The 27,500-nt window shown below is 39.5% G+C and overlaps 1 protein-coding gene across 6 annotated transcripts in view; it reads right to left on the reverse strand.

Moving 5' to 3' along the window:
- Positions 1 to 275: 275 nt before the first annotated feature.
- Positions 276 to 27,500, reverse strand: part of SGMS2 (sphingomyelin synthase 2) — a 37,229-nt gene continuing 10,004 nt past the window's right edge. For 4 of the 6 annotated variants that reach the window (XM_072119328.1, XM_072119332.1, XM_072119333.1 and 1 more), the window contains exons 2-6: positions 16,267 to 16,759; positions 10,784 to 10,901; positions 8,535 to 8,688; positions 5,569 to 5,735; positions 276 to 4,330 (exon numbers count right to left, since the gene is read on the reverse strand). In XM_072119328.1, coding sequence (XP_071975429.1) covers positions 4,127 to 4,330; positions 5,569 to 5,735; positions 8,535 to 8,688; positions 10,784 to 10,901; positions 16,267 to 16,759 — 1,136 coding nt within the window. In that variant the 3' untranslated portion in view covers positions 276 to 4,126. Of the gene's footprint in view, positions 4,331 to 5,568; positions 5,736 to 8,534; positions 8,689 to 10,783; positions 10,902 to 16,266; positions 16,760 to 19,011; positions 19,229 to 27,500 lie in introns of those variants that run through there. The other 2 variants (XM_072119331.1, XM_072119330.1) reach the window with 2 other exon arrangements.

Below are 27,500 nucleotides of genomic sequence, written 5' to 3' on the forward strand. Positions count from 1 at the left end.
TAGTAATTTCAAGTTAGGATAAGCCATCAATGGCTCTCTTATATGGAATCATATGGACTCAATTGCATAGATCATGTCCATATTTGTTAACCGTCTAAAAGTTTTCAACTTTATGTGAGCTTCAAGCACAGTTTCCTTGTGTATACTCTAAGCTCTATCAGATGATCTTGTTGTAAGAAAATAAAGGATATTCTGGATATGGGCAAATAGTAACTACTCCTTTGATGAAATTCAGAGAAAGAACAGTAGATAGTGAGGACAGTATAACAAAAACATGACAGCACCATCTTGGTTTATTTTATGTTAACAATTTTATCAAAATCATTATTCATTTGCATACTCTTAGAAAATAAAAAAAATTCTCATATTGTTTACAAAAATATGCTATTTATACACACATGGGTTTTTCATTAAAAGCTTTGTTTTAAGTCACTTTGTGGTATCAAGAAACTAGATATTAAACAAAAACACTTGGATGATTGCATCTGCTTGTGCTCAACATTAGACATTATATAAATGGAATTGCAAATACACCATAACATACAACATATACCTCCAAGGGGCAGAACGATATAGGGTACACAATACATTGTTACATACAATGAATTTTCAGCATAAAAACTATATTTCACTCTTTATTGCTTAAATAGTCACTAACTTTTCAACAAATGTTGCACAAGTCAGTAGAACACGTTAACACAGGTTATGATATAAGAGTAAAAGTCTAATTCCTCTTTCTCCACTTTGGCTCTTATCATTCTCCCTTCTTCCCCCTTAAACCGCTTTACACTCTGTAAGTTTCTGTCCATCTAACTAGCAGAGATTTCAAACTTCAGATAGCATAGGAGATCTATGCAGAGGTAATGTGAAAATCGAGTCACAGTAGCTAGGTCTGATCTCAGCAGCATTGAGGTAACCTCAAACTTAAAGAGACTGCTAAATAAGAGAGCTGCTAGAAAATAAAGATGACAAGACATACTGAAACTGAAATATCTCCCCCGCAAACACTGGGCTTCTGATTTCTGCAAGGTTTGTTGAAAGGAGAGTTACACTTTAAGGAACTTTTTTTATTTCCTTACTAAAAATTTGAACATCTACTTAGTTTTTTGACTACTGTAAATCTAAATTGCACAGAAATTGACTGCGCTATTACACTATGGTCAAATATACTGTGCATTAGTAACTGCCGACCCTAAAAAAAAAAAAAGATGGGAGATTTATTAAAAGTGTCTGAAAGCATGATTGGTCTAGTTGCTTATGGAAACCAATCAGAGCTCAACTTTGATTTTTAAACAGCTTTTTGGCAGTTCTGATTAATTGCCATGGGCAACTAGAACAGTTCTATTCTGACACTTCTTATAAATCTCCCCAAATATGTCGGATATAATTTGTAATTATGGGTGAAATTTATCAGTGCCTCTAAGTAAGTTCTCGGGTGCAGCTGCCTAACCGAATACATCAAGAGGTTAGAGCCTCTGGATGCATCAGGCAGTGCGGGAGGGGGATAACTTTATCATAGGCTGGTACACGATAAATGTCCCCCTATGTCTATGTATCTGAATAAGGAGGTAACCCAATATGATGCTAAGATTATATGCAACTTTCATGATAAATAAATCCTAAAACACTGGGAAAAATTTACCAAGAATTTACGGAGTAATTCTGTTTTTGGAAAAAAAAAAAAATGCACAAGCCTGTACCACATCTGTACTCCAAAAAAAGGAGTATAGCTTTGTGGAACCAAGATAGAACTTGGCTGGAAAGTGCTTGGCTTTATATGCAACCTTGTGGACCAAAAGATACACTATCAAAGATTGATCATCCAACGACAATAAAGTGATGCATTTGGCACATTTTACAAAATGTAGTCCAATGATGGTGAACCTTTTAGAGACCAAGTGCCCAAACTACAACCAAACCAACTTACATATATTGAAACGTATTGCTCTGTGCTCTGTCACAACTTTCAATCATATTGACGTCAATAGAATTGAAATGAGGGGAATTTGAATTATCTCTATAATTTCCCTATAGCCCTACAGTCAAACAGGAAGAATGGCTGGGCCCAGAACATGATCTCCAATGATGATCTAACCCTTTGTGCACCTTCTCACTTCTCCTGTAGTCCCAGGAAGGCCAGGATGTAACTCCCAAGTACAGCACATGCTAGGCCAGTGGTGGCAAACCTTTGTCTCTCGGAACATACCTCTAAAAGGTTCACTCTCTCTGTCCTAGGCTGTATGGACTGCAGGAGGAAGCCTTGAGTTCTCTGCTGGATGTGGTGGTCTGCCTGCCCACAGATAGCTCTCAGTGGCACCTCTGACATCTGTGCTATAGATCACTAGCGCTGATCTAGTCTAACTATTGGACATTATTAGAAAAACTAGCCCATTGTCCTGATATCTAAACAGACTCATCAGTATTTGCAAGCCAAACCAGACAGAAGATGTACGAATCTACAATCGGATCCACTCATGGTCTTTGCTTACAGATACTGCTGCATAGAAGTGATGCAAATAGTACAGTGTGACCCATATAAACTGAGAACACAACTAAATAGAACACAATCTCCTTCTGTCATTACCTGAACACCAACCAAAGATCTGTAGTGTCAAACTATTCAATGAATGATAACAATATCAAGCGATAAATATCAGTTAAATAAGCAATATACAAAACAGTAGGGTAGTTGTCACCCAGCCACTTCCAATATCTCTTCTTGTATAACAGGAAGAAATCTGCACAGAGTAGATAACACTAGGGTTTGCCTCTTAATGCACATTGAGAAAGTAAAAATATGAAAAATAATATAATACACAAACGTACATAAAAAGAAATATTGTACTGATACGCATAAATAGAAATATATGATTCAAGGAATATATTACAATGAAAAATTCTGCAAAATATTTTTGGATTGTACCACTAAATATATGTAAACTTTAGATGCTAAATGAATATGTTCACCTATGAATGTCTACAGTTTATATTCTGTAATACCAACTTCCATATAAAAAGTGTTCTGGTAGGAATTTATCAGGGCTTGTACGCCAGTTTTCTCCCCCTTCGCACCACCACCACACCAAGTGGGCGTGAGTAGGGGTGTGGCCGCACCTGTGCACACGCTACAACCAGCCACCTTTCAAGCTGAACGGTCACTGGGTAATGGCGTAACTCTGCGCCAGATAGGGTGTAGTTGTAGGTTACTGATCCCCCTGTACAGACTATATTATAGTCCAGAGCAGATTTCACAATTCTACAGACTGTTTAGTTGAAATCTCCAAGCATCTTGTATTGGGAAAGCACCTTACTTAAGGATTCACATTCTTTGCCTTTCATCAGTGTAACCTGTTGTAAATAGGTTGTAAAAGTCACTCATCTAGTATGTAGAAAGCCAAAGACAAAAATGTGAATACAGCTCTGGGTGTCATAGGCTGTTTAGCAGCCAGAACTTTCTTTGCAATTGGAATAAATAATGTTATTCAAAAGGTGAACATAACTTTTAAAAGGCAAATACTGGTCTCAGAAACAGTTCATGTGCTCTTAGGATTCTGTTCTACATGGTAAGATAATCCTTTAGTGCACGTACTGTATTAAATGAATATGCTTGCCATTGCTTGTAGTGCATTTAATATTTCCCTATTGCCGTACAGCAAACATCTGTCTGCAGTTTTATAATAATTTTGGAAAAAACGGTCAGGGAATATACTGCAGGAAATGCATTGATTTCTAAAAAAATATCCATATGTGAAACCACCCTAGAAGTATTTTCTTTGGAAATGACGCTCATAAGTTCCACAAATGATAGCTAAGCAGTAAAGGCCATTAGTCCAAAGATTTTACATGAAAACTTAATAAGGAGCATTTTATAGGTTTTCACTGAAATCTCCATGGACTACACCAGTCTTTACCTGACCGGACTATAAAACTAGAGCAAATGGTAAATTAATGTGCTGAAAGACAGGGGTTGCTACAGAGTGATACGTGTGTATCTGGTGTGCAAACGCCTTTGTATTCAAAGATAAAACATTTGGTCCAGCTCCGTATTTACAGTTGCCTCTTCTTAACACAAGAAGATATTCCTTTGGTTGAATTTATTTTTAATAGTTTTTGTCCCTGGAAGTATTTAGGTGCATTTTTCAGTTTCTTCCCCCATTTTCTGAACCCTGGAATAGGTTTTACATGAAGATTTGAAGCAGCCGGGAGGCCAAGAGATGGGCCAGGAGAAGCTGCATGGAATGCAACCTTGAACGTTCTTCTCAAAGAAGGAAAATACAGGAAACCACCAAGTTCTACAGAGAAGATTAGTTGCAGATGAAGTCTTTAATGCCTGAAACATAGAGAAATATTCACCATAAGAATGGAGGCAAACACTTTTGCTTTTACAAATTCTATTTAATATATGAATACTTTTATCGGAGAACTATTCTTGATAGTTTCTAGAGACAAAAGTTATCATCCTAGTTGACTGATGCAAACACTAGAGGGCCTATCAGGAAATGGCTCATTTACAGATCCCTAGTGGTGGCAACAGGTACAGGTACTAAGAAAGCTCCTGAACATGAACCTATTGTGGATCTGTATCACAGCCGGCATGCTACAACTGTATGCTCCAATTTATAGAATACCAGATACAGGCACATATAAACCTACACACACAGGACAAGATGATCCAATAACACAAAGCACATTGTGTCTTTTTTAATGGCTAAATCATAAAACGCGACAACTGATTTAATGCAGAATCCCCTTTACAGTTTTTCCCTTGCACAGAAGTGCCCAAGCTTAGCCCCTACAGGAGCATGGCAAGCCATAACTCAAAAAGTGCAATTTTCTGGTAAGGTGGCAAAGAGTGGTATCCTGCACAATGTGGGTGAGGAGGAGGTGTTTCACTTCAACCTGCATATTTATTGTACTCAGATTTCATCCCACTGTCGAATGAATTTATAATACAGAGTCTCCTCTCACTAAAGTTACCACTTAGGATGTTCAATTCACTGCTGTACTAAAACCTAAAATAGCCCCCACACGATTTGTTTCACCACCTAACCAAACGTTCATAGGGATATTATAGCCCCAGCACCCTTGAGGACGCCACGTAAGTGGTGAAATATGTTGGGGGGGGGGGGGGGCACTATCTTAGGTTTTAGTACAGCAGTGAATTGAACATCCAAGTTGATGCCTTTAGTGAGAGAAGTCTCAATGTCATGAATCCATCAGACAGCGAGATAGAAAGTGGTAGTGTATGTAAATGAAATTTGAGTAGTCAGTTGTGATGTATGACAACACCAATACCACTGTTCTTGTCATGTCAATTACGAGTCAATGAGGCTTTGTGATCCACAGTAATAGACAGTAATATTTACCTATTACAATAGTATTGGTCAATTTATTCACTAGCTGATAATTTTACCATTTTGGATAGTACGTACAGATCAATAAAAGTTAAAATATAGTGACTAATGGGTGAAGGCGTCTGCTGTTTCTATTCACAGACAGCAGGGCAAGATATTTGAAACAGTGAAGGACTGAACCCAATATGACAACATGTAATACAGTTCTTCTTACCTTTTCATTAGCCATGGCGTGATACCACCAGAAGAGTCGTGTGGTTATAAAGTAAGCCACAATGACATCAACAGTGTAGTGTTCATGTGCAACTAAAATGCAGATCACTCCAGATGCGCTCAGCAGCCAGCAGATTATGTGATACCACCAAAAGTGACGAGGAGAATCTGCAAAAAAAGATTCACTACTATCACTATGAAACCCATCCTGTTCCAATGTCAACACTTTATATCTTGGCACCATCTGAAAACTCTGCAGCAGTATACAAGGAGAGCTGGATTCCCAAGCTGTTTACAACTAAAGAATAATTTGACTGCCTCCCTGTCAAAATCTTAGGTTAGTTCATAACACTGTTTCTACAAGGAACCTGGTAAGTCTCCAGATCCTATTATGTTCTGCCAAGTACAAGTGCAGCAATGATGTAATATCACAAGACACTGTTTTCTCTTTAGTCAAATAGCCTGCAGTGATCCTCGGCCAAGTATATAAGTGTGCCTGCCATCATCAAACATCTGAGATACCTATACTGGGTGAAGGGTTCATATACTTGACGTTAATCATTTTCTATTCAGAACATTGACATTTATATAGTAACTTTCATCTATACTTCACAGCCTGTAATAAAATGTTTATCGCCAATCATGTAATATAATCGTCCTGTAATTGCGCACAGTCTGTATGCACTGGCACATAAGGCAATAGACAGTCTCCGCAGTCAATCATTAGTTTACAACGCACCTCCACTAGATACTCAGGTTTGACTGGAGACAAGCCGTACTTGTCAGGGTCAGGAGTATACTGCCGCTTACAAGATCTGTGCAAACAAGAACTGGTCTAGCGACCCTTTGTGCTTGTAGCATCAAACAATAGGGAATGAACACTATGGTCGCCAGTAGATTGATTTCTCGGTCTGAGCAGGACTAAAGGGTCAAAAGTCAGTGGAAATGCCTCACAGGTAGTTTTACCTATGATTAGAATTGGGGTTCTGTAAATTATATGGATGGATTAAAGGGGTTGTGTAGTTAAACATGTTTCCTCTATTCACAGGATATGGTATAAAATGTCTGTTCACTGTGGGTCCAATCACTGCGATTCCTGGTAAACAGCAGAATGTGGAAATTGGAATTCCCTTGACCTGTCCCACACAGAATAGGACTTCCAGGAGATTATAAGTTGCCCTGAAAGTCATATAGAAGTGAATGAACCACAGGTATTTCCATCCTCTGATCAATTCACTACTATAGGACTTCCAGGACAGTGCTGCCAATTCCTTAATAACTCACCTACTTATACAAAACCCCATGCTATGGAAAGGAACAGAAGAAGTCTAGCTGTTAATGAATGTGGCATACAGCAGACACACCACCCGATTATACATGGTGAATACAGTGGCTGAATTCTGTCAAAACAACTCTGTCAGTGAAAGAACTATTAATCATACATCACATCTTATGCACAGCGGAGTCTTCTACTGACTTGGCATACAGATAGGCCATCATTAGTTAATAAGTGGGGGGGGGGCAGCCCTCACATCGAGCATTTGCTCTGCCCCCTGAAGCATCAACTGAAAGGTGAATAGGAATGACGGCTGTACTTGTAGCGTCTGACTACAAAATGGACATAGCTTCCAGCTCTGTTTCCCGCTGGGGCGAATAGCTCATTGGTATAAATGCCCTAGGATAGACCCCATTGCGAAAGCAAGTAATGATAGGCTAAGTGAATGTCCTTGAAAAATGCTACTACTTTGACCCCACTATCTATGCACTTAACTTACTTAAAAATATAAAAAGGTGAAAGTCCTTGAACAAAGAAAACTCTCAATGACTGCAATAGAAGCTGTTTAGATCATTATCAAGGAAGATACATAGCAACAAGTGTCAATGGACCAGACATCATAAGCACATAGGTCATGATGAAGACAACCACATCAACCAATATGGAGCTAAATCTGTGCCTGCTAAGAAAAAACAATTACACCTTGAGGCAAAAATTATTTTAATCCTGAAATATCACTTCATCTTCTAGAGAACATGTGCCTATAAAAAGAAATCATTACTTCATTTTACATCCTGAATTTCATAGCAGTGATAAGTGACTTGGCTTGGAAGATAATATTCATCTAATGGTTCTGGATGCTGCATAAATGGTGTTCTGGTTTTTAGAAATAACATTTTGAAAGAAATCAGATCCAATCATTGCTGTGATGTCTACAGCCTCATAATCATTAGCACCAGTTCAAGAAAGGGCATGACTGCTAATGTGTGCACCACAATGCTATTACACTTGGCACAGAGGTGCCATAACTGGAGTGAGTGCACTGCACAGCTGATGGATGCAGATTATTATATATTAGTCTTCTGATTTCTGTGCCAACTCTCCAGACAGACAGGGGCAGATTTAGGTTACCTGCACATAAACGTCTACCATAGTCGGGCATCAAACAAACAATGGATCAGTGGTCCGTACTTGCAGTCCACGTCTTATGTGTGCTTTCAGGTGCTGGGATCCATTGGTATCAACGTGTCAGTGTGCACGTAGCCTTACTAAATGAGACATGCACCATATTTATCATTTATTTTATGCAGTTAATACTGTTTTTTCCTTAAATTGTGTTAGTAGTGGGAAATTCCCCTTTAACAGAACTTGGAAGTCAGGTAGAGTTCTCAAGGAATTTGAGAAAATTTGCAGCTCCTGAGAATGGTCTAGGCTTCAGACAGAATCATGTGTGAGGCCTTAAATATTGAGAACTGCAAGGGTTGCCTGCTAACCCAATTTAGTTTAGTCACAGTCCCACCACTCTTTGGACTGATGGCTTATCCGGGGATGAAGACAGTTGTCAACAAGTCAATACTTGCTGTTCAGGTCCTGTACTGGAAGTAATGATACTCCACAATGTCAGTGATAGTAACAAGTGTCTGCGATGTGTTAAAGGACACATTTTACAGGTAAAACATGTATACGCTTACATTCTTTGATGAATAGGTAGGTGAGAGTAAGAATGACAGTATGGCCACTATACAGAAAGTCCCCACATAAAATATGAGATCCAGTTATCGTCAATCCACCTCCTGTTATTAGGCGTAAGATCCTTTGTGCTTTGGCGTAGGAATCTCCATTCAACTAAAACAGAAAAAGAAATAGAACATAAAAAAAATAGGTCAGAAAGGAGAGAGTGCCCACTTATTTCATATTAAAAGATAAGCCAAGATGTAGTATGGCTACTGTATTTTATTACAATATAAACTAGAGGAGTAGAAATCAATGTCTGTATTGTAAGATTGTTACTTATCACAATTCACATTACTTAAGTTACCTATTAACCGCCACTTCAAAAGGGAACCAGTCTCCAGCAAACCCCCCAAACCACACACAGTACCTTTAAGATGTCTTTATACGTTCCACTGATGGCTCTGTCCATGGGATTAGAACCACCATTCTTCTGATGACTGATTGATTAGTAAAGACCCAGTCATGGGTCCTGCATGCAGTCAAGATACCCCGCTTCCTAACTGATGCAGACACCGTTACCCCAGTCCCCATCATAAATGAAGACATTGGGGCTCATTTACTTACCCGGTCCTGCCGCGATCCAGTGGCGCGTTCTCCGACGAGGATCTTCCGGCGATTCACTAAGGTTGTGCGCCCGATGTCCACCAGGTGTTCGCAAAACTCGGCGGAAAAACCCAATTCTGACCCTTAGTAAATGTGCCCCATTGAGAATGAAAGACCTTGGTGTTAAGCTGAAGAGAATTCCGAAGAGGGGGTGAATAAGAAGGTTGAGAGAAAAGCTGGCTGTGTGTGACTGGCTCAGCTACATAATTAAACATTCCCTCAGGAAGGGAGAGACGCTGGATGTGTGAAGAGAAATAAATCTCATCACCGACTCCACCCACAGGAATTCTCTTCAGCATCACACAGAGGTCGCTTTCTTTCAACATATCCATTCATAAGGAGGGTGGGTTAGCAATAAGCCTTAGGCGGCAGGGTAGCTTTATTGTATGCATTGATAATGGTTTTTTAAAAAATGTCATGGGATGGTTCATGGCACTTGTGCAATTCATGGACCCATAGTGGTGAACCCTCACACTGATGTACATGTTAACGCAACAGGGTCATGGACCTCTGTTTATCTCCTAGCACAATAAAAAAATGACTATTTTTTATGAACTCACTTGACAACTAATGTCGAAGGTGGTTTCATACTAGAAATCCAGTATAGCCCTGATCCTTTATACTGCTTTGTACTAAAACCTCCTCATACCAGCAAGTTTTTTTCAGGTTGACAATGTATTGTTATCTTACATTATCTCCTGTCAAAGGAGGAAAGAGCAGGACTGAGCAGAACAGTGACAACTCATTGATGATATACTGTACGTATGTGGAGAGCAACAAAAATCAGACCCAAGCAAAGGATGCAGAAGTAGCTAGATCATTCAGAACTCACACTAGATATAGCTAAAAGAAACCCAGAAAGTAAAAAACTTTCATAAACTGGATTATAGATGCCAAATCTGAACTATACAATACCTCTAATCAGAAAAGTGTATATAGAGAGATTTTAGATGTTCCAGCCTCTGCTGCTTTAACAGGGCATGATCCTTCTCATCTCAACACCAAATGACTTTTCTATGTGCCAGACCCTGGCAAGTGCTGCTCAGAGATGTATGGACCTGCTCAGGGTTAATGAAGCACACAAGACAGAGCTGACAGGGACTGTGCAAGTAGTTTCACCTGAGAGAGTTCTATTACTACAAAATCCCTAAAGAAAGTGTAATAAAAATAAGAAAAGTAACTCATTTATTTTTACACTTCATGCCCCCAACCCGAAAACTGCTTTTCCTCTGCAGGCACGATTCATGTTGAATAGTAAACCAAAGAGACAGCTCTAGCAGTCCTGTATGCATGACCAGTTTTACAGGTAGTGGGGCGAGGATGCTGGGGATGTAATGTCCAGATTATTATCTGCAGGCAACATGCACACGGCAGAGCCATGTGCAGGAGGCCGTACGGTAATACACGCAGTCCAATTAGTTCTAAACCACAGGCACATGTCCATCGTATGATTATCTTTACAGTACTATATTTCATGGTTATATTATCATTATATATCTAATAAACTTAACTGGATAAAACACAGATATTGGAAAAGGACTGTAATACAGCCATATGTGTATGGGTCCAAAAAAGACAAAAAACACATACTATCTGGCCTTACCTTTGGGGCACATTGGAAGTGCATTCCAGGTACAGGGAGGGTGGTAACATACATTGTGATACATCTGTACAAGTATAAAGTCCCAACAATAAAAAAGAACCTGCGGCCAACGATAGATCTGTCAACACAAAAGAAGGAAGAAAAGTAAGCTTCAAAGCACAAATCAAAACATTTTTGCTAGGAAGGAAACAAATGTGTGAAAATGAATGCTGAACATGTAAACTTTACAAAAGCAGATATCTGAACTACTCATGTAGGAGTTCAACATTTGCATCAATTTATTGGAAAAAACAAAAAAAAAACAAAAAAAAAACAAAACACTATTCCGACAAAAGGAAGATGAACAGAAGGTCTCCTATCCATTCTCCATTGACTATAGAGTTCAATGCATCTTCAGATACACTTCTGTCATTTATAATGGAATCCAAAGGCAGACTGGTACACAATTTTATCCAAAATTAATAACAATTAATTTACTGTTCCTAACATAAGGGCTCGTTCAGATGGCTGTGTGCTCACCAAATCATGGGCGAGCACAGGGCCAGGAGGAGGAGGGGCGAGTGCCTCCAAACAGAGACGAGCGGCTACGCTGACTCGGTCACAATGCAGTGACATACCGTGTGAATACCGCATCATGACCAAGTCTATGGGGGCTGTGATCGGGTCGCATGATGCGAGATCACTACCTCCATAACGGCCGTCTGGATGAGCCCCAAAATGTTCGGGGCTGTACATAAATCAATTTCATTTGGTTGGCAGTTTGTAAATAAGAGTATTTGTTGTCTTATTACAAGTGGCTCCTGTCGATCACTTTAATACATTTTTTTTAATTTCAGGATTTGATGTTTTGGGCATTTTAATTTTTTTTTTTTCACTACTAGGTAAGCACTTACCATCCAGGATATTACCGTATATACTCGAGTATAAGCCGACCCGAGTATAAGCCGAGGCCCCTAATTTTACCACAAAATGCTGGGAAAACCTATTGACTCGAGTATAAGCCGAGAGTGGGAAATGCATTGGTCACAGCCTCCAAAGTATATAGCCAGCCAGCCCCTGCTCCAGTGTATATAGCCAGCCAGCCCCTGCCCCAGTGTATATAGCCTGCCAGACCCTGCCCCATTGTATATAGCCTGCCAGACCCTGCCCCAGTGTATATAGCCTGCCAGACCCTGACCCTGTGTATATAGCCTGCCAGCCCCTGACCCTGTGTATATAGCCTGCCAGACCCTGCCCCATTGTATATAGCCTGCAGCCGCTGCAGGACAGATCGCACAGAAGATATACAGGGGTCGCCGGAAAGGTGAGTTTAGATATATTTATTTTTTTGACTCGAGTATAAGCCGAGTTTGGGTTTTTCAGCACATTTTTTGTGCTGAAAAACTAGGCTTATACTCGAGTATATAAGGTAACCAAATTTGAGACTCTTAGGCGCTGCGGGCACAATTGACCAGAGCACATAAGTGGTAAAAAGCTGGAATCAACATTCTTACTGATACTACTGTGGCTGTTACTGGCATCTGTATAACACAGTTGCCCCCATCTGCATATGATGCAGGCGCAGCTCCTGAACCAGCATCATATTCCAGTTCCACACCATCCAGTGTATATTACACTGGGTAGACGTGGTTTAACCGTGTGAGAAAATGATTCTGTAAAAACACCATTCAATAGGTGTAATGCTCATACCTGGAGTAGATTTATCCACTATGAAAGCCCAAAGACTCCAAAGCCTAAAAGTTTTGAAGAGGTTTTTTGGCTCAAGTCAACTCATGATTTATCGCTAGAGTTCTTCATAAGGATTTCGGTGCAGAAAACAATTTAAAACCCAGCCAAAATAAACTAAGCTTAGGCCAAAAGAGCCAACATCCAAGAAAATTATGTTTTTTTTTCTCTACATCAGCGGTGGCGAACCTATGGCACGCGTGCCAGAGAGGGCACGCAGAGCCCTCTCTGCAGGCACGCGTACCATCTCCCCATTCTTATCAAAGTCGGAGCTCCGGCTCTGTCCTGAAGTGAGACAAGAGCAGCCGATCAGTGCCAGCCCCTCCTCCTCTCCAGCCCGGGAAGTGGGAAGAGAACAGAGTGAGGCAGCTCACAGAACGGAGCTGACAGCAGCAGAGCAGAGATACAAGGTCAGGAGCTGCTGGGGCTGCTCACACACAAAGATGTGCACACTTACAGAGGTCCTGGCAGGTGACACTAAACCAACTATAAATACTTGTGGTTTAATGTCCCAAATCCCCCTATGTGACAGTCTGTGGCCACATTGCCTGTATCTGAAGTGCTCATCACCTGCAGATGGCGGCCAGTGAAGCCAGGACAACCCCACAGTAAGCACCCTATGTACAATGTAAGTGGGTGCTATGCTGCATCACTGGCCGGGTCGTGCAGGTGATGAGCGCTGCGGACAGAGGCTGTGTGGCTGAGTGGCTGTGGACAGCTCTCATATGGGTGATCCCAAATCCACCTGTGCATCCACCCCACAACAACCACTTTGCCCTACAAACCACCTCCCAAAAATGCTACTTTTTTGCCATTTTGCAACATGTAATAAAATGTTATGAAAAGTGGTCAAATGAGTGTCCAGTCCTCAAAATGGTAGCACTGAAAGCGTCATCTCACATCACAAAAAATTACACCACAAACAGCTCTGTACACTAAAGCAGTGATTTTCAACCAGTGTGCCGCGACACATGGTCGGGTGTGCCGCGGGAAAAGTTCCCCAAACTATGGTGCCCCCTGTGTTTTGTTTCCCGGTAATGCGCAGCGATGCACAGTCACGGCTTCTTACAATGTAGGAGACGTGTACAATAACACATGCGCAAGCTTTGAACCTCGCTCGACAAAATGACGTCACCAAGGCCGGTGCATCATCCTGAGAGCGGAGAGACTCTCGCATTTGCCCACCGCCAAGGTAATGCCCGCCAATAATGCTGACTATATGAGCTTTTGCCTGAGTATATGGACTGTTGGCAGAATACTCAGCATATGAGCTGGTACTTGTAGTACTCCGGCAGTATACTGCATATAACAATGAGAAATGTAAAATGAGAAATACTATAGTCATGAGGCTGGAGTACTACAAGTACCAGCTCATATGCTGAGTATATGAGCTGGCACTTATACTCTGGTCTCATGGCCATAGTACTTCTAATTGTACTCCTTTATTTTGCAGTCTATGAGCCACATAATAATCAGCACCATATACTAAAAACAGGGAGAAACTGAGAACTGTTGAGGAAGAGCTTTGTGTGTGTCTTTCCACCATTCCTGCCAGGATATCCCTTTTGTGTTTATCGTAACAGGCCCAGGTTTCACACTGAGTGAGTAAAATAAATTTAGAATCTATATTATTAACTATATGTATAATGTGACTGTTTTAGTGACATTTTGTGCTATTTTGGTTGGAGGTGTGCCCCAGGATTTTCTAAGTATAAAAAGTGTGCCGCGGCTCAAAAAAAGTTGAAAATCACTGCACTAAAGTATGAAAAAGCGCCCAAAAAATTTGCACCAGAAGATGGCAAAATGACTTTTTTTTTTAGTACAGGAGGTTTTAATTTTTGTAAATGTATACAAACATTATTGAACCCATGTAAATATATTATCCCTGTGATCGTACCCACCCACAGAACATGTCGTTTGGGGTACACAGTGGAAGCTGTAAAATCTAAGCCCACAAGAATTTGTCACAAAGGCATTTTTTTAACCAATTTTACTGCATTTGGAATTTTTTACCACTTCCGAGGACAGGGAATTGGATACTAAATACCATCACTATGAAGTGCAATTTTTTACGCAGAGCTCTTTCAGGGTGGGGAGTAAAAAATGGAAACGCAAAAACAAAAAGGGGGTAAAGATGGAAATATTTGGTCCATGAGCAATCTAACTCACACTCCCCTAGTCCCTGCATCTACTCAGGACTACTGTCACTGTATGGGGGTAATGATAATCAGTATATGGCGGTAATATACCTCACTGAATGGCAGTAATATGATATTCATTGCTATATTTGTATAGCATAGTATAGCAGTACTACGGGTAACATTGGCCTTTCTATAGTCTTTATTACCAGAATGATGCTATCTATGTATGTGGTTGTAAAGGTGGCATCATCATATGGCAGTATTATTTGTCTTATTGTTAGGTGGTATTGTGGCACCATTGGGCTAAATTTCTGTGCTGGCACGTCGCGATAGAAACGTTGGCTTTGGTTTGCAGTTTGGGCACTCGGTCTCTCAAAGGTTCGCCATCACTGCTCTACATCTATGTTTTTAGAAGAAATATGCATTGAAAAAATGTTACATTCAGACGATGTTCAGGTTTCGTAATACAGGTCACTACAGTCCAAGTTGGTTAAGTACTTTATAGTCACCTTAACAAATTCAATGACCTCCAATTGAGAACTCATTTGATGTCCTGGGACAGGTCCAAGTAGGTGTTCTAGAAAGCACCTAGGGGCGGGTGGTGTGTATCTACACCATCCATAAAAGAAAGTACCCCCCTTGGCCATTTTTCGTTGTCTGGAGGATTATTACAACCACAGATCACACATCAAAGCAGAAAGAATCTGAAAGTGCTAGCCAACTATCCTGATTGGTTCAGCACAAGTCAATTAACTAATTCACTTGATTCCTTATACTTGTTGTACTCCACCTGTAACTTGTACTCTGCCAACTGTACATATATTCCCTTGTGTATATTGTATTGTCCAGTGTGTGCTCAAAGGAAATCCACCACCAGGATGAAGCATAGTAAACCAAGCACACGGACATACTGGAGTATGAACCCTATGGTAGGATCTGCTCTTCTTTAAGTTTCTATGCCCTTGTTTTTAAGTTAAAAAAGGCTTTAAAGTTATGCAAATTAGATGGAGGGGCTCTTGGCCCCATTAACACCTATGGAGCCCAAAGCCCCTTAAAATTTTAAAAGCCTTTTTTTAGAAAAACAAAAAAAAAAGTACAAGAACAGCAGATCTTGCCAGAGAGGGCACACGCCAATATGTCAGTGGACTTGGTTTACAATCCTGGATCCTGGTGGTAGATGTCCTTTAAGGCAATTAAGTATATAAATTTAACCTGTGTTGTTCTTTTATCCCAATCCACAAATCCCCACATCTGTGTCTTGGTTATACCGAATCTACCAGGGTTGTCCTCTAGGTTACGCACACGGGTTACGATAACTCTAGGTTGTCCTCTAGGTTACGCACAGGGGTTATGATAACTAATTGATCTTGCAAGCCCTTAAGAGTTCCGGCATATCACATACAGTTTGCGTCATTGACATCTTCACTCATTCTTGGCTCAGAAGTCCACTAGTTGGGACTAATCAGTGGTGGTCTATCTCTATATTCCCACTAATATAAGGAAGATTGATCCCGCTCTATACCATGCTGCAGGGAATTAGACTGCATTTTCACTGTGACAGTTTGCCTTTAATTACTAAAAAAAATAGTGAATTCTTAAATAGGGAGTGTTACTTACTTATATCGGAGGAAAAGCCACTGGATAAACCATATTCCAGCTAGAATCATTCCGTTAATTTCTGAGACAGAAAATGCCCATGTTATTCGATCAATGTAGTCAAAGAACTTGTCCGGTAATGGTGGGCTCACTTCCTTAGGAGGAACCCTTTCATGAACAACTGTTATCATAACTGTGGTGAGGACCATATTGAAGAGAGCATAGACAAATGCAATCCCAGTTTTCCACCATTCTAGAGGGTATTTATTTTTAGAGTCTTCTGGCACAGTGATCTGAATATAGTCAGAATACTTCTTTGTTCCTTTCCGTAGACCGTTGGGTAAGCCTTTGGATTTAGATTTCACATTTTTGTCATCTTCACTATTGGAAGACACAGATCTTGGAAAGCCATTCAAAGTCTCGCTGCGTGGAGCTTCTTTATGTACATCAATAACTGTTGTCTCAATAGGATCCATTGGAGCCAGTTTAGGGATAACAAACAATATAAAATCACCTAGAAATAAAATAAAGGAAACATGTCACTAATAATCACACATGTGATAATGATGACCTGCATTTTACTTAAAGACAGCCTGTCAGGGTGATTTGGAACACTGAACCACCCACAAGTCCTTATGGACCGGTGGTTTTCACACCTCTAGAAATCATCATACTGAGTTCACACAGTTTGGATTGCACCTCAAAACACAATCAAAACATAGTCTCCAACCATTATCACATGCGGAGGTTAAATTGCATTTGCTAAATGCGATGGAAACGCAAAGTTACCTCAACTTGTATTCACGGGGGAAAACATTGTATTTTAAGACGCAATCCCATGAAACGGCCTCAGGCTTTCTTAGAATAGTAACAGCATCCTGGAACTCCAATTGGGGAACCATTACCTTACAAAAAATGTGAAATCAAGCTAAAGGCTTGATGGTCCATGATCAGAGTTGTCTTTGGGGACACCCTAGTGCCAAGGTCAGCATATAGGGGTTAAAGGGCTGGACATTGACTTTGGGCTGATTCACATGGCAGGTTTTCAATTGAGTGTGCTGTGTGCTTTTTAGCACGAACACATTATACTATGTGCAAAAAATATCTTGGAATTTATTCTTGTAAGATCCTGCACCGGTGCATGAGATGTCCAGAATTAAAATGCTCAAATTAAATCTATGCCAGGTCCTGTCTAAAAGCAATTTTTTGATGCCTTATATACCACTGGCTTACTGGTGTACAAGGCATGATAAACGCCGCCCTATAAATCAGTACATGCCCTTTGAGAGCAGTCAGTTTTTCCACACATTCATTGCTGTTGAAAACCTTGGGCACTTTTATCAGTTTGGCTTTTTAAAGCAATACTTGATGCAAAACAGACATTAAGAACTAACAAAAAAAAAACCTGGCATAAAAGTAATGAAAGATTTTCAGTTTTCTACTGCAACCGTGTGAAATCAGCCAAACAAGTAGCATTGTAAAAGCGCTATTTTGCATACTGTTCCCAGTGGGTGTTACCCTAAAGCAGTGGTGGAGAACCTATGGCACAGATTCCAGAGATGGCACTCAGAGTCCCCTCTGCAGGCACCCAGGCTTTCAACCCAGCACAGAGTTCACCAGACAAGACTCATGGCCTCCTCTAGTAGTCTTAGGATGTGCCACGATCATTATAAAGCGACACATCTATGGCTGTCTGGGACAACAGGAGGAGCAAGAAGGTGTGGATAGAGTTGTATCATTGGAGCTTCTGCTCTGGGCCCCACAATTATTCCTGTCCAGGGGACCCTGAAGAACAGTAATTTGAATTTTTCGTCCTTCTTGATGATGTCCTCACAACAACCTTATCATTGAAAGCGCTAACAAAGTAGGAAGCAATAAGTTACTGCTTAAATTGCCATGTTGCCACTTTGCGATAAATCTTTCCACTGAATTTTATAGGATATTTGGTGAAAATAATCATACAGCCAATTTATTTTATGTTATGTTGTGCCAGCCTATAGAGCTATAGGATGCTTACATTTCAAACATGCTTTTAACTAACCACTCAAGTAGACTTACATAGAGTGTACAGTCATTAATTCTCATTAATAATACAGTAAAGTGTTACTGAAGGCTGAGAATTTAAATGTAGTCACAATACAACTCCAGAAAAAAATATTCTACATCAGTCCCAGTCGGGTTAGGGGTAAGATCCAACTGTTCTTCCTGTACCGGCAATCATTCTGTTACAACAATCATGGGACAAGGTGTAAGAGGATGCAGGACGTAACTTTGTCCTGAACACTTTCTCCTCTATCTTTCCAGAATTAATGGGAAGACAGAGTCTACAGAGCAGGGAAGCTACAATGCGGATGTCATGATTGGTTGCTACTTGTTGATGCAAATAGGTCGCATGCCAATGTTACAATGTTCTCCCTGGTTCTCAGTACTGATTGTAATCCAATAACTTGTTTTGACATGTGTTCCAAACAATGAAAAATCGTGAACTAGCCTAATTTTTAATGGGTTATTTAGCCCCTAATGATATTCTTAGGCAAACATATTTTTGTCATTACTTTTATTTGCCCCTTACTAGGCACTTATTGAAACGTTGTGATGGTTTCCACCAATGTCATTTATCTCAACAATAAGACATTTCTGAAAAGCAAAGTTTGACTGATGCCTCAACAATGTAAAATGCTCAGTGCTACAGAAAGATTTTTCATTTTGACTCGAGAATGACAGCGTTGACATACATGTAGAAACAAGTACAAGTACAAAACGTACCGCTCAGATGTTACCTGGTTAATCTGACAGGTGCATGTAGACAGATGGTCATTTGTAACAGTATTTCAAGGGCTAGAATTAGTATGTTGAAAGATGGTTCATTTATACATCTACAGAGCAGGTATTGCGTCTTCCTGTCCCTTATCTGCTAGATGGTTGTAAATCTCCATACAGACCAGGCCTCATTCAGGTGTATAGATTCTACTAGACGTTACAGTGATAAAGGTTAGGTATATTGTGCATGTGTCATACTACAATTATATGACATCACATGAGGCACAGATTGGATCTCGGCACGACAACATTCCATTTACGAAAGCTTTGGAAACTTCTCAGAGTAAATAGGTTCAAAATCTCTGCTTGGAGTAAATTTTTCCCTTATCCTAAAGGGACTTTTCATTACTCAAATGTATCCCCTATCTGTATAATATGGGAAACAAGCATGAACCCAGAGAGCCCAACTGCCAGAACCAAGCCATTGGAAAAATAAAAGGACCACAAGTCCCGCTCAACAGCCTCTAAGCCACGCCACAAGTCGAATAGCAATCAATGGAGCAACAGCACAGCCATCGATACGAGCGAGTATACAATACAGCTCAGATTTGGGGTCCAAGCCCTTATTCCACCCACATTTTTTTGAACAAACCGATAACTTAGGGGTAGGGTATAACAATGAGTAACAGTTGTTAGATTTCTACCTACCAGCTCTAAAACAATTACAGATTGAGACTTCAGAGAAAAAAAACTAGCAGAAAATAAAGATTACCAGGCACACAATGCACCAAAACAGGGTTATGCTCTATCTATACACCCTTATTGAATGATCGAATTAATGTTTGCCGAAAAGTGTACAAGTGCGTACACTTTAAAAAGCGGTTTCTGAAGTCTTTTACATGCTGAGAATATCCTACTTTAAAAAACAAAAAACATTGTAGTAAATAGCTATAATGCTCTGGTGGTTTATGCAAAGAGCATGAAAGCATTTAAAAGACTAGGAAATCTCAGGAAGTGCACAGTTTTCTCTGTACAAGTTTGATTTTAATATCTGAATCAGGATTTTCTATGGGTTTTTAGATATACTTAGAAAATTATGAGATACATTAAATCTGTAGTTTTTTAAGTATAAATCAATGAGGAAAAAAAACAAGACAACACTGATGGAGCAATGACAATTCCCTTATCCACAGCAGATTAGGCCAAATGGTTTGTCTGGCTCCATGTTTTCCCACCAGAGTATGAAAGCAAACAGTAAATGATGCTAATGGGACATTATTCTAGGGTAATGATCAAAAATAAAATTCTGTTTTCTCTTCTACTTTTCTGCAATTAATAGTCATATTTGGAGGCTTCAGCTTAAGAACTCGTTCCTGTCACTCCTATCATGAGCTCACATGATAGTTACTAAAATTAAATCACATTTTGTCTTGTTTTGTCCAATAGAAAAAGAAGAGCTCTACCTTGCTTGAAGATAATAAATATATCTTTATTTCTATAGAGCCATCATATCAGAAGCGCTTTACACATCATAGGTGAAATATACAAAATAAAAAAAGACCAAAAACATGGACAACAAATGAAACACGCAGGTGGTGACAAGAAGGGCTTACACCTTATATATGTCTTTGGCTTAGCTAAGTGCACATGTGTTACAAATGGGGAGAGGGGACTGAGTCAATGACAGACACTCCTGGGAGGACAAAGGATGAGACATGTTAAAATCCAATGGGGTACATTTACTTATGCTCATTAGGTTTATTTCTTTATCAATATGCTGATGAGCTGTATTTATGTAACCTAAGATAACTTCCAATGTCACCTGCATCTAGTACATTCCAGGTAAAAACATTGGCCCCTTTTTTTCCATAATGTACTAGATAAGCCTTTAATTAATTAGATATAATTTCGTGGTGACCATAACAACCAAATCCAGAGCCAAGTGCTACTCCCTTGTGTCTGCTCCTAGCCCAGGACAGTCTCATAGGAGTAAACTGGTATCCTATTATCTACACCAGTCCTATCACATAGGAACAAATCTCAGTATTGTAATGGTGGATGTTCACTTCCTTACCAAATGAGATAATCACACAGCCTTTCCTTACACCCCAATGAGTCGGAACAGGGTGTAAAAGAGATGATTTTAGAAAAGATAACTTAGTGGTCAGTGCAGTGCCAAGTAATACAGAATAAGCAAGTGTAGCCACAACATTAATATTTAATATTCTGTCTTTATTGGTCCAGTACCAAGAAGCTGTAACCAGAGGTCAAAATGTCGCCATTATCTCTGTTTGTTATTGGACCAGTAAATGAGGAATATTGAATAAGACTACTTTGGCTACACATGCTTTTCCTAGATTGTGAGATTGAAAATTGGAACCCCCACCACCACTGATATCCCAGCCCATGAATGGAGCAGCAGTGCACTCCAGGGGAACAAGAAAAAACAATTTCTATGACTGATGTGCCTTCATTGATAAGATGGAGGCATACACTGTCTTTTGTGATAAAAAACTAAAATCTTTACATCTTAAGATAACATTTAATCTAATTTGTTGACTGAACTTACTCCTGCAACAAGCAGACATTCTAATAACCTGAATGTTCTATTCTATAATATGTGGTTGCAGTGTGTGATACATATATTATTCAGGGAATCACAGACAGGTATCCATATTCATGAGATGGCCTGGGATTATCTCAGTACTTCATATTGGCTACATACTATGCTACAGATCCGGTTTTGTAGCTTTTAATAATCTTTAAGAATGTTACATGTGAACAGAATATATTATGCAGTTCTTGAATGTATTGTTCATTAGACATAAATATAATAATAATCTTTATTTATATAGCGCCATCAAATTCTGCAGCGATTTACAAATGAATACAGGAGGAGATTATTGGAGAATCTGTACCTCAATAATGTATCTCTCTTTGGTTATAACATATGTAACAAATGACTCATTTATAATACCTAAAATTTTAGCTGTTTTTGGATAAGCCTTGTGCGTGCATGGCAAATACTACCTTGTCTGGCCATTACATGACTTGTATATTTCCCTCTCATTCTAAGTTTTCCTTGAGAAGGTGGGTAGGGGCCATCTGATAAGATGTCTCCCATATGCTGCACACAGAGATGAGGAGATTATGCCATCCTGTCCATAACCAAACCTCATAAGAAAATCATGGTTCACATCCGTGTCTTAAACCTCAGGAGTAAGCCTGCAGCCATTTTGTACGACAGACGCTTTCTGATATGTAGGGCAAAGTTTCATTACACTACACTACAATGTTACTATGGTATATTACACTACGGACTATGTCCTTCAAACACATTTGTAATAGGCAACATGTGCAGATACCCTTGTAGCCAAAGGGATCATTTAGGCTTAGTTATTGTCACTATTGTTTTTATACTCATCAGAATTAAGAGGAACACATGTCAAGCTAGCCCAACAGTATCATGGAGAATATGAGAATCATACACTGTAGATGAGAATAAATCACTATATTGAGATATAAAACCTACTATAATCTGCAGAAGCCTCGGTCTTTGCTTTTCTCTTGCTCAGCATCCTCCTACCTCCGTTTAGACTTTTATACCAAGATAAAATTAAATACTTCAGTGACATGACAGTCTTTCTTGGGAAACCAAATACAATTTTGAAGAGGATTTTAGAGAAATGGGCAATATATTTTCCACATTTTAATATATTCCAGTATTCTTTTAAGCATAAATATTACAATACCAAAGAGAGTCATTGTAAAAACAGGTCTGCTTTAATTGAAAACAGTACCATGGATACTGTTTCATGATAGTAGGCGCACGGTTTCAAGCCACACGCCAGGTGTCGATTAAGAGTCGCCTAATGGTCACGAAATCGACTTTAGTCTAAGGCTACACACAGAAACTTGTTAGCCATAAGCCTGTACATGACAACCTAATAAGACTCCTTATCGGCTCTAAAGCTGACATACAACTTAGAAACCAGTTATGCATCCTAGAAAGACACATTCTTGAGAAGCCACACAAGATGTTGAGTGGTGGTTGAGACTTACGTAATGCAAAAGTCTCAAAGAGAAATGTTGATATTTTGTCCTTTTTGTACAGTAGAAATTCAGTACCCGGATGTCTTCTGTACTCTTTTCTTCTATTGGCGGATGGGATGTAGAACAAAGGCAGTCAAGTATTTGCTAAGAACAATAATACTTCCTTAGCGATACATTAGTCATTGGTCATAGCTTGAGACATGTTCAGCCACATTCATATTAACAGAACACGTATCACTGCCAGAAATGGTCACATGTAAAGTAAATATTGAGCTAATTTCTTCAGATTCAGAAGACGTTGACATTTCTCAGCCACTTACCAGTCATCAGTTTCGATACTCTGATGTGACTAATGTCTTCCCTCCATGTGAATGAAGGTATTCAATGCCATCCTTTGTTTATTGCAATCTTTTTGAATGGGCCAGTATAAATGACTGGCACAATTCTGTGTGCAGAAATCAAAGCATTTACATTATTATTATTTATTTCTACTATCTTATGCTTCTGTATCTAAACATTTCATTCAGGAGTCCGGTTTATTTTGATGGCCAGAATGATGGTTATGTTGGTTATCACTTGCTACACATTGGACTTATAAAGTGGGTATTATCCATTCCATGGACTACTCCACCTTGTTAGTCAATTTGCCAGTCCCTGACTTATTTCTCATTCTGACATTTAACTGAGAAAACCCATGTTATATTATTTTACAACTTGGAATATCAATGACATATGCAATGTAAGGTGTGCTCACAATCCAGTTACTCATACATGCTTTTTATAACCTCAAGGCACAATTTGAAAGCAAGGGAAAGAAGATGGGATGAATCACTGTCTTCAGCTGTAAAATTGTAGAAATAAATGTCCAAAATCATGTATGTTAAGGAAAGCAACAAATCAACACTGTACCACTTTTAGGATACCTCAGAACATTCATTAACACACTCCGCAAAAAAAGATCTTGTGATTTATTAGAGAGGTATACTTCTAGTTTCTGTTCTGTACTTCTTTTCACATTGGGAGCTTTCATCACAAAATTGTATCAGATTTGATATTACAATTAAATCTGCATTGGTTCTGCCTTTCACAACAGACCTGCCAGAGTTTCCCTTATAATTGTGAACCACAACCCAGATGTTAGCAGAGCCTTGTATCCTACGCAGGAGATGCTTTGAAAATCATAATGCATCCTAGTATACAGTTGGTCTCCTGGCAGGAGTGCTAAGTAGAAATATAGTTTATAGGAAATCTACCATTTGCTTTTATCCATTGTGAACCAAACATACCTGGAGAATGCTGTAGCTACACTGATGCAGAAACATATCTTGTTTAATCCCTGAACTGAGTGGTTGTGCTGAAAAAACACTTATAAAATTATAATAATGAGGCTCTGGCACTCCTGCGGCTGCCGTGGTGTTCTCCTCTTACCCTACTTATGCACTGCTCCAGCCTTGTCCCGCCCAACATAAGCCTAGAACACTGTAATCACTGTGTTGTCCATGACAGGCAGAGTAATCAATTACTGCACCATCCCCAAGGTGCTGTGTAGGAGTCATCCAGTTCAGGTTGATTATTCCTGTCTGGACAGTTCAGGAAGCTCCTGTGTATGTGGAAGTAATGTGTTTATGTACAGTAGCCAGGGAACCCAGCTTTCCCAGTTTCTGCATCAGTGTTGCTACAGCATTCTCAGGGTATATTTGGTTCACAATGCATAAAAAACAAAATGGTAGATTTCCTTGAACGGAGGCTGGCTGATTTCTCAAAAAAACTTCAATTGCCCACAGGTAAGGCCCAGTTCATATCTCTGTTTTGCGTTTTCAGTTACTTGCACCAGTTATTGTTAACCAAAATCAGGACAGGTACAAGTCACTCCAGTGACTCTCCATAGATAAGTTATAATAGAAAGACTTACACCCCTGATATGCGTTTGTTCAACCACTCCTGGTTTTGGCTCACAATAACTAATGCAAATAACTGAAGACCTAATGGAGATATGAACCCAGCCTTACCTGTACATGGGCAGCTGAAATGCTATTTATGGAAGAAATATTTGTATCATCCTATACAGCCCCATTGACCACAGGTTTGTACTATTTCTCCAAAGACTGACATATAAGTAAAAGTAATGTCCACAGAACCCAATTCAGTTCACCTTATTCTATCCCAGAGGAAGTTACTGAGGTATAGAAAAAAACCCAAAACATTCACATTGGATTCGTTTAATCCTAATCCTTTGTTTTAGTGGCAAATCACAACCACTATTGAGGAGATTCTTCCTTTCTCCCCACTGAGAGCATGTGCGGATGCATGTGTATGGAAGGTCGGGAAGAATAGCCATCAGCCAAATGAGTCCTTGACCAACTGTTCTATAAGACACATGGCAGTATATAACATAGGGTTTCAGGAAGCAGTGTTATGACTACTAATGAACTAAAAATTGATTTAGCTAAATGTGTTCACACCAAAAGTGATACAAAAATGGGATTATTTTGCATATATGCAGATCTGTCGAGATTTCATAGACCTTTGCCTTAAAAACAAAGTGGTTGGTCTTCACCTGTAGAAATATCACACCGTGTAAATCCACATGTAACTTTTATGAGTTCTAACCTTCTTAACATTATAACACACATAAAAAACTGCTTTAAACCCAATTCTTCCTGCAATACAAACGAAAGTATGAAAACACAGCATTGTGTATTCTTATTAGCAGTCAGGGCTTTTCCGCAGACTGTGGCTTATTTTCTTTATGATGAACTTTCTGTATCACGGTAATTAGTTTATCTGAATTCTATATCAAATACCAAAAACACCAACTTATTATTTGTCTTCATTTGTCAGTATAACAACATCTATCAGCACAGAGCACAATGGGGTCTACCGCTGATGCTTGCACAGAGGACTCCCAGAGAAGCAAAGTACTTGCCAAATAAACAGCATGTAGTGATCCATTCCTGCTTTGATCTACAGGGTAAACCACACGTCTACAACGTTTCTTCTGAGAAACACCCAAAACAATGATGTGTTTTCTGTACAAATTTTTAGCCAGTGTTACGAGGTTAAGGACACGTCAGATGGTCAGTGTAGTGATCACAGAGTCCTTATTCTAAATGGGTACACACCACCACATTAGAGGCCAACCACAATTACAGATCTCTAGAGAACAGATGTGCTCTAAAATATAGACTTTACAAATTATGATGTAAGTATATGCACTCTATTCTGTACTTTTTGACCAAATGCCCTTAAAGGACATCTACCACCAGATTTACTGGTGGTAGACTGTCTCCACTTACATGCTTGTTACCTTAAAGAGGTACTGGGCATCTTTTTACTTATTCTTTGCAATGTCCAATACTACAACTTCTAGTAGATGCTTAAAGGAAACCTACCACTTGAAGTGGTAGGTGTAAGATGCATATACCGAGCACCAGCTCAGGGTGAGCTGGTGCCGGAGCTTACTTTCATTATTGTCCTAAACTGTATCACGGTTTAAACACTTTTTATTCTTTACAGCCGAAGGAGCTTTTGCACACCACACGGTCGCGCGCTTGGTGCGCTGAAGCTCCTTCGGCTGTAAAGAATAAAAAGTGTTTAAACCGCGATACAGCGGTTTAGGACAATAATGAAAGTAAGCACCGGCACCAGCTCACCTGCATCTTACACCTACCACTTAAAGTAGGTTTCCTTTAAAGCAAACAGTGAAGTGCCAGCAGAGTCAGAGGAAAAATATAAAAAAAACAAAAACAGAAAATAAAAAAAGACTCTTTTTGGACCACATTGTAAGGTCCTTACTCATACCAGCATGAGCATACCATCTTAATACGTCCATCCCTACCAAAACAAGACCATAAACAAATCATTGTTAGGATCAATGGGAATTCAGTTTCTAGACCTCCAATTAACAGTATACAAAATGTAAAAAGATAAAACGTAATAAAGAAATTTACATTTTTGGTAAAACAGGTTAATCTTCAGAGACATTATACTTTAGACATTACAAGTCTATATAAATGTATTTAAATGAAAAAAAAAATACAACAACTTTGCAAATAGTGTTCACTAAAATATATACATGGGGGGGGGGGGTTATCACAGCATGTACACACTTATTCAGGCGTACAAGCCGTGATTTAATGGCAAATTCCAGCAGCGAGCTGGGAATTGTCACTATCCCACCCGGTACACTGGTCTGAGCTACAACTGGACAATACACCTCTTTTTATAAGATGTAACACATTAAATCAACAACCGGAAAATAAGTCATGAAAGAAAAACAGTTATTGATATAATGGCTTCAGAGAACACAAATATAGTGTCTAAAAATATCAGCCAAGACCAACATATGCAGGCACTGCTTTTATAGGGCATCAAACATGCAGCAACTTTCATTAGCCATCTATACAGGGGAGTGCCAGGCAAGAGACAGGCCATCAATCTAC

The sequence above is a fragment of the Engystomops pustulosus genome, chromosome 1 (genome assembly GCF_040894005.1).
Source record: "Engystomops pustulosus chromosome 1, aEngPut4.maternal, whole genome shotgun sequence".
Classification (NCBI taxonomy): domain Eukaryota; kingdom Metazoa; phylum Chordata; class Amphibia; order Anura; family Leptodactylidae; genus Engystomops; species Engystomops pustulosus.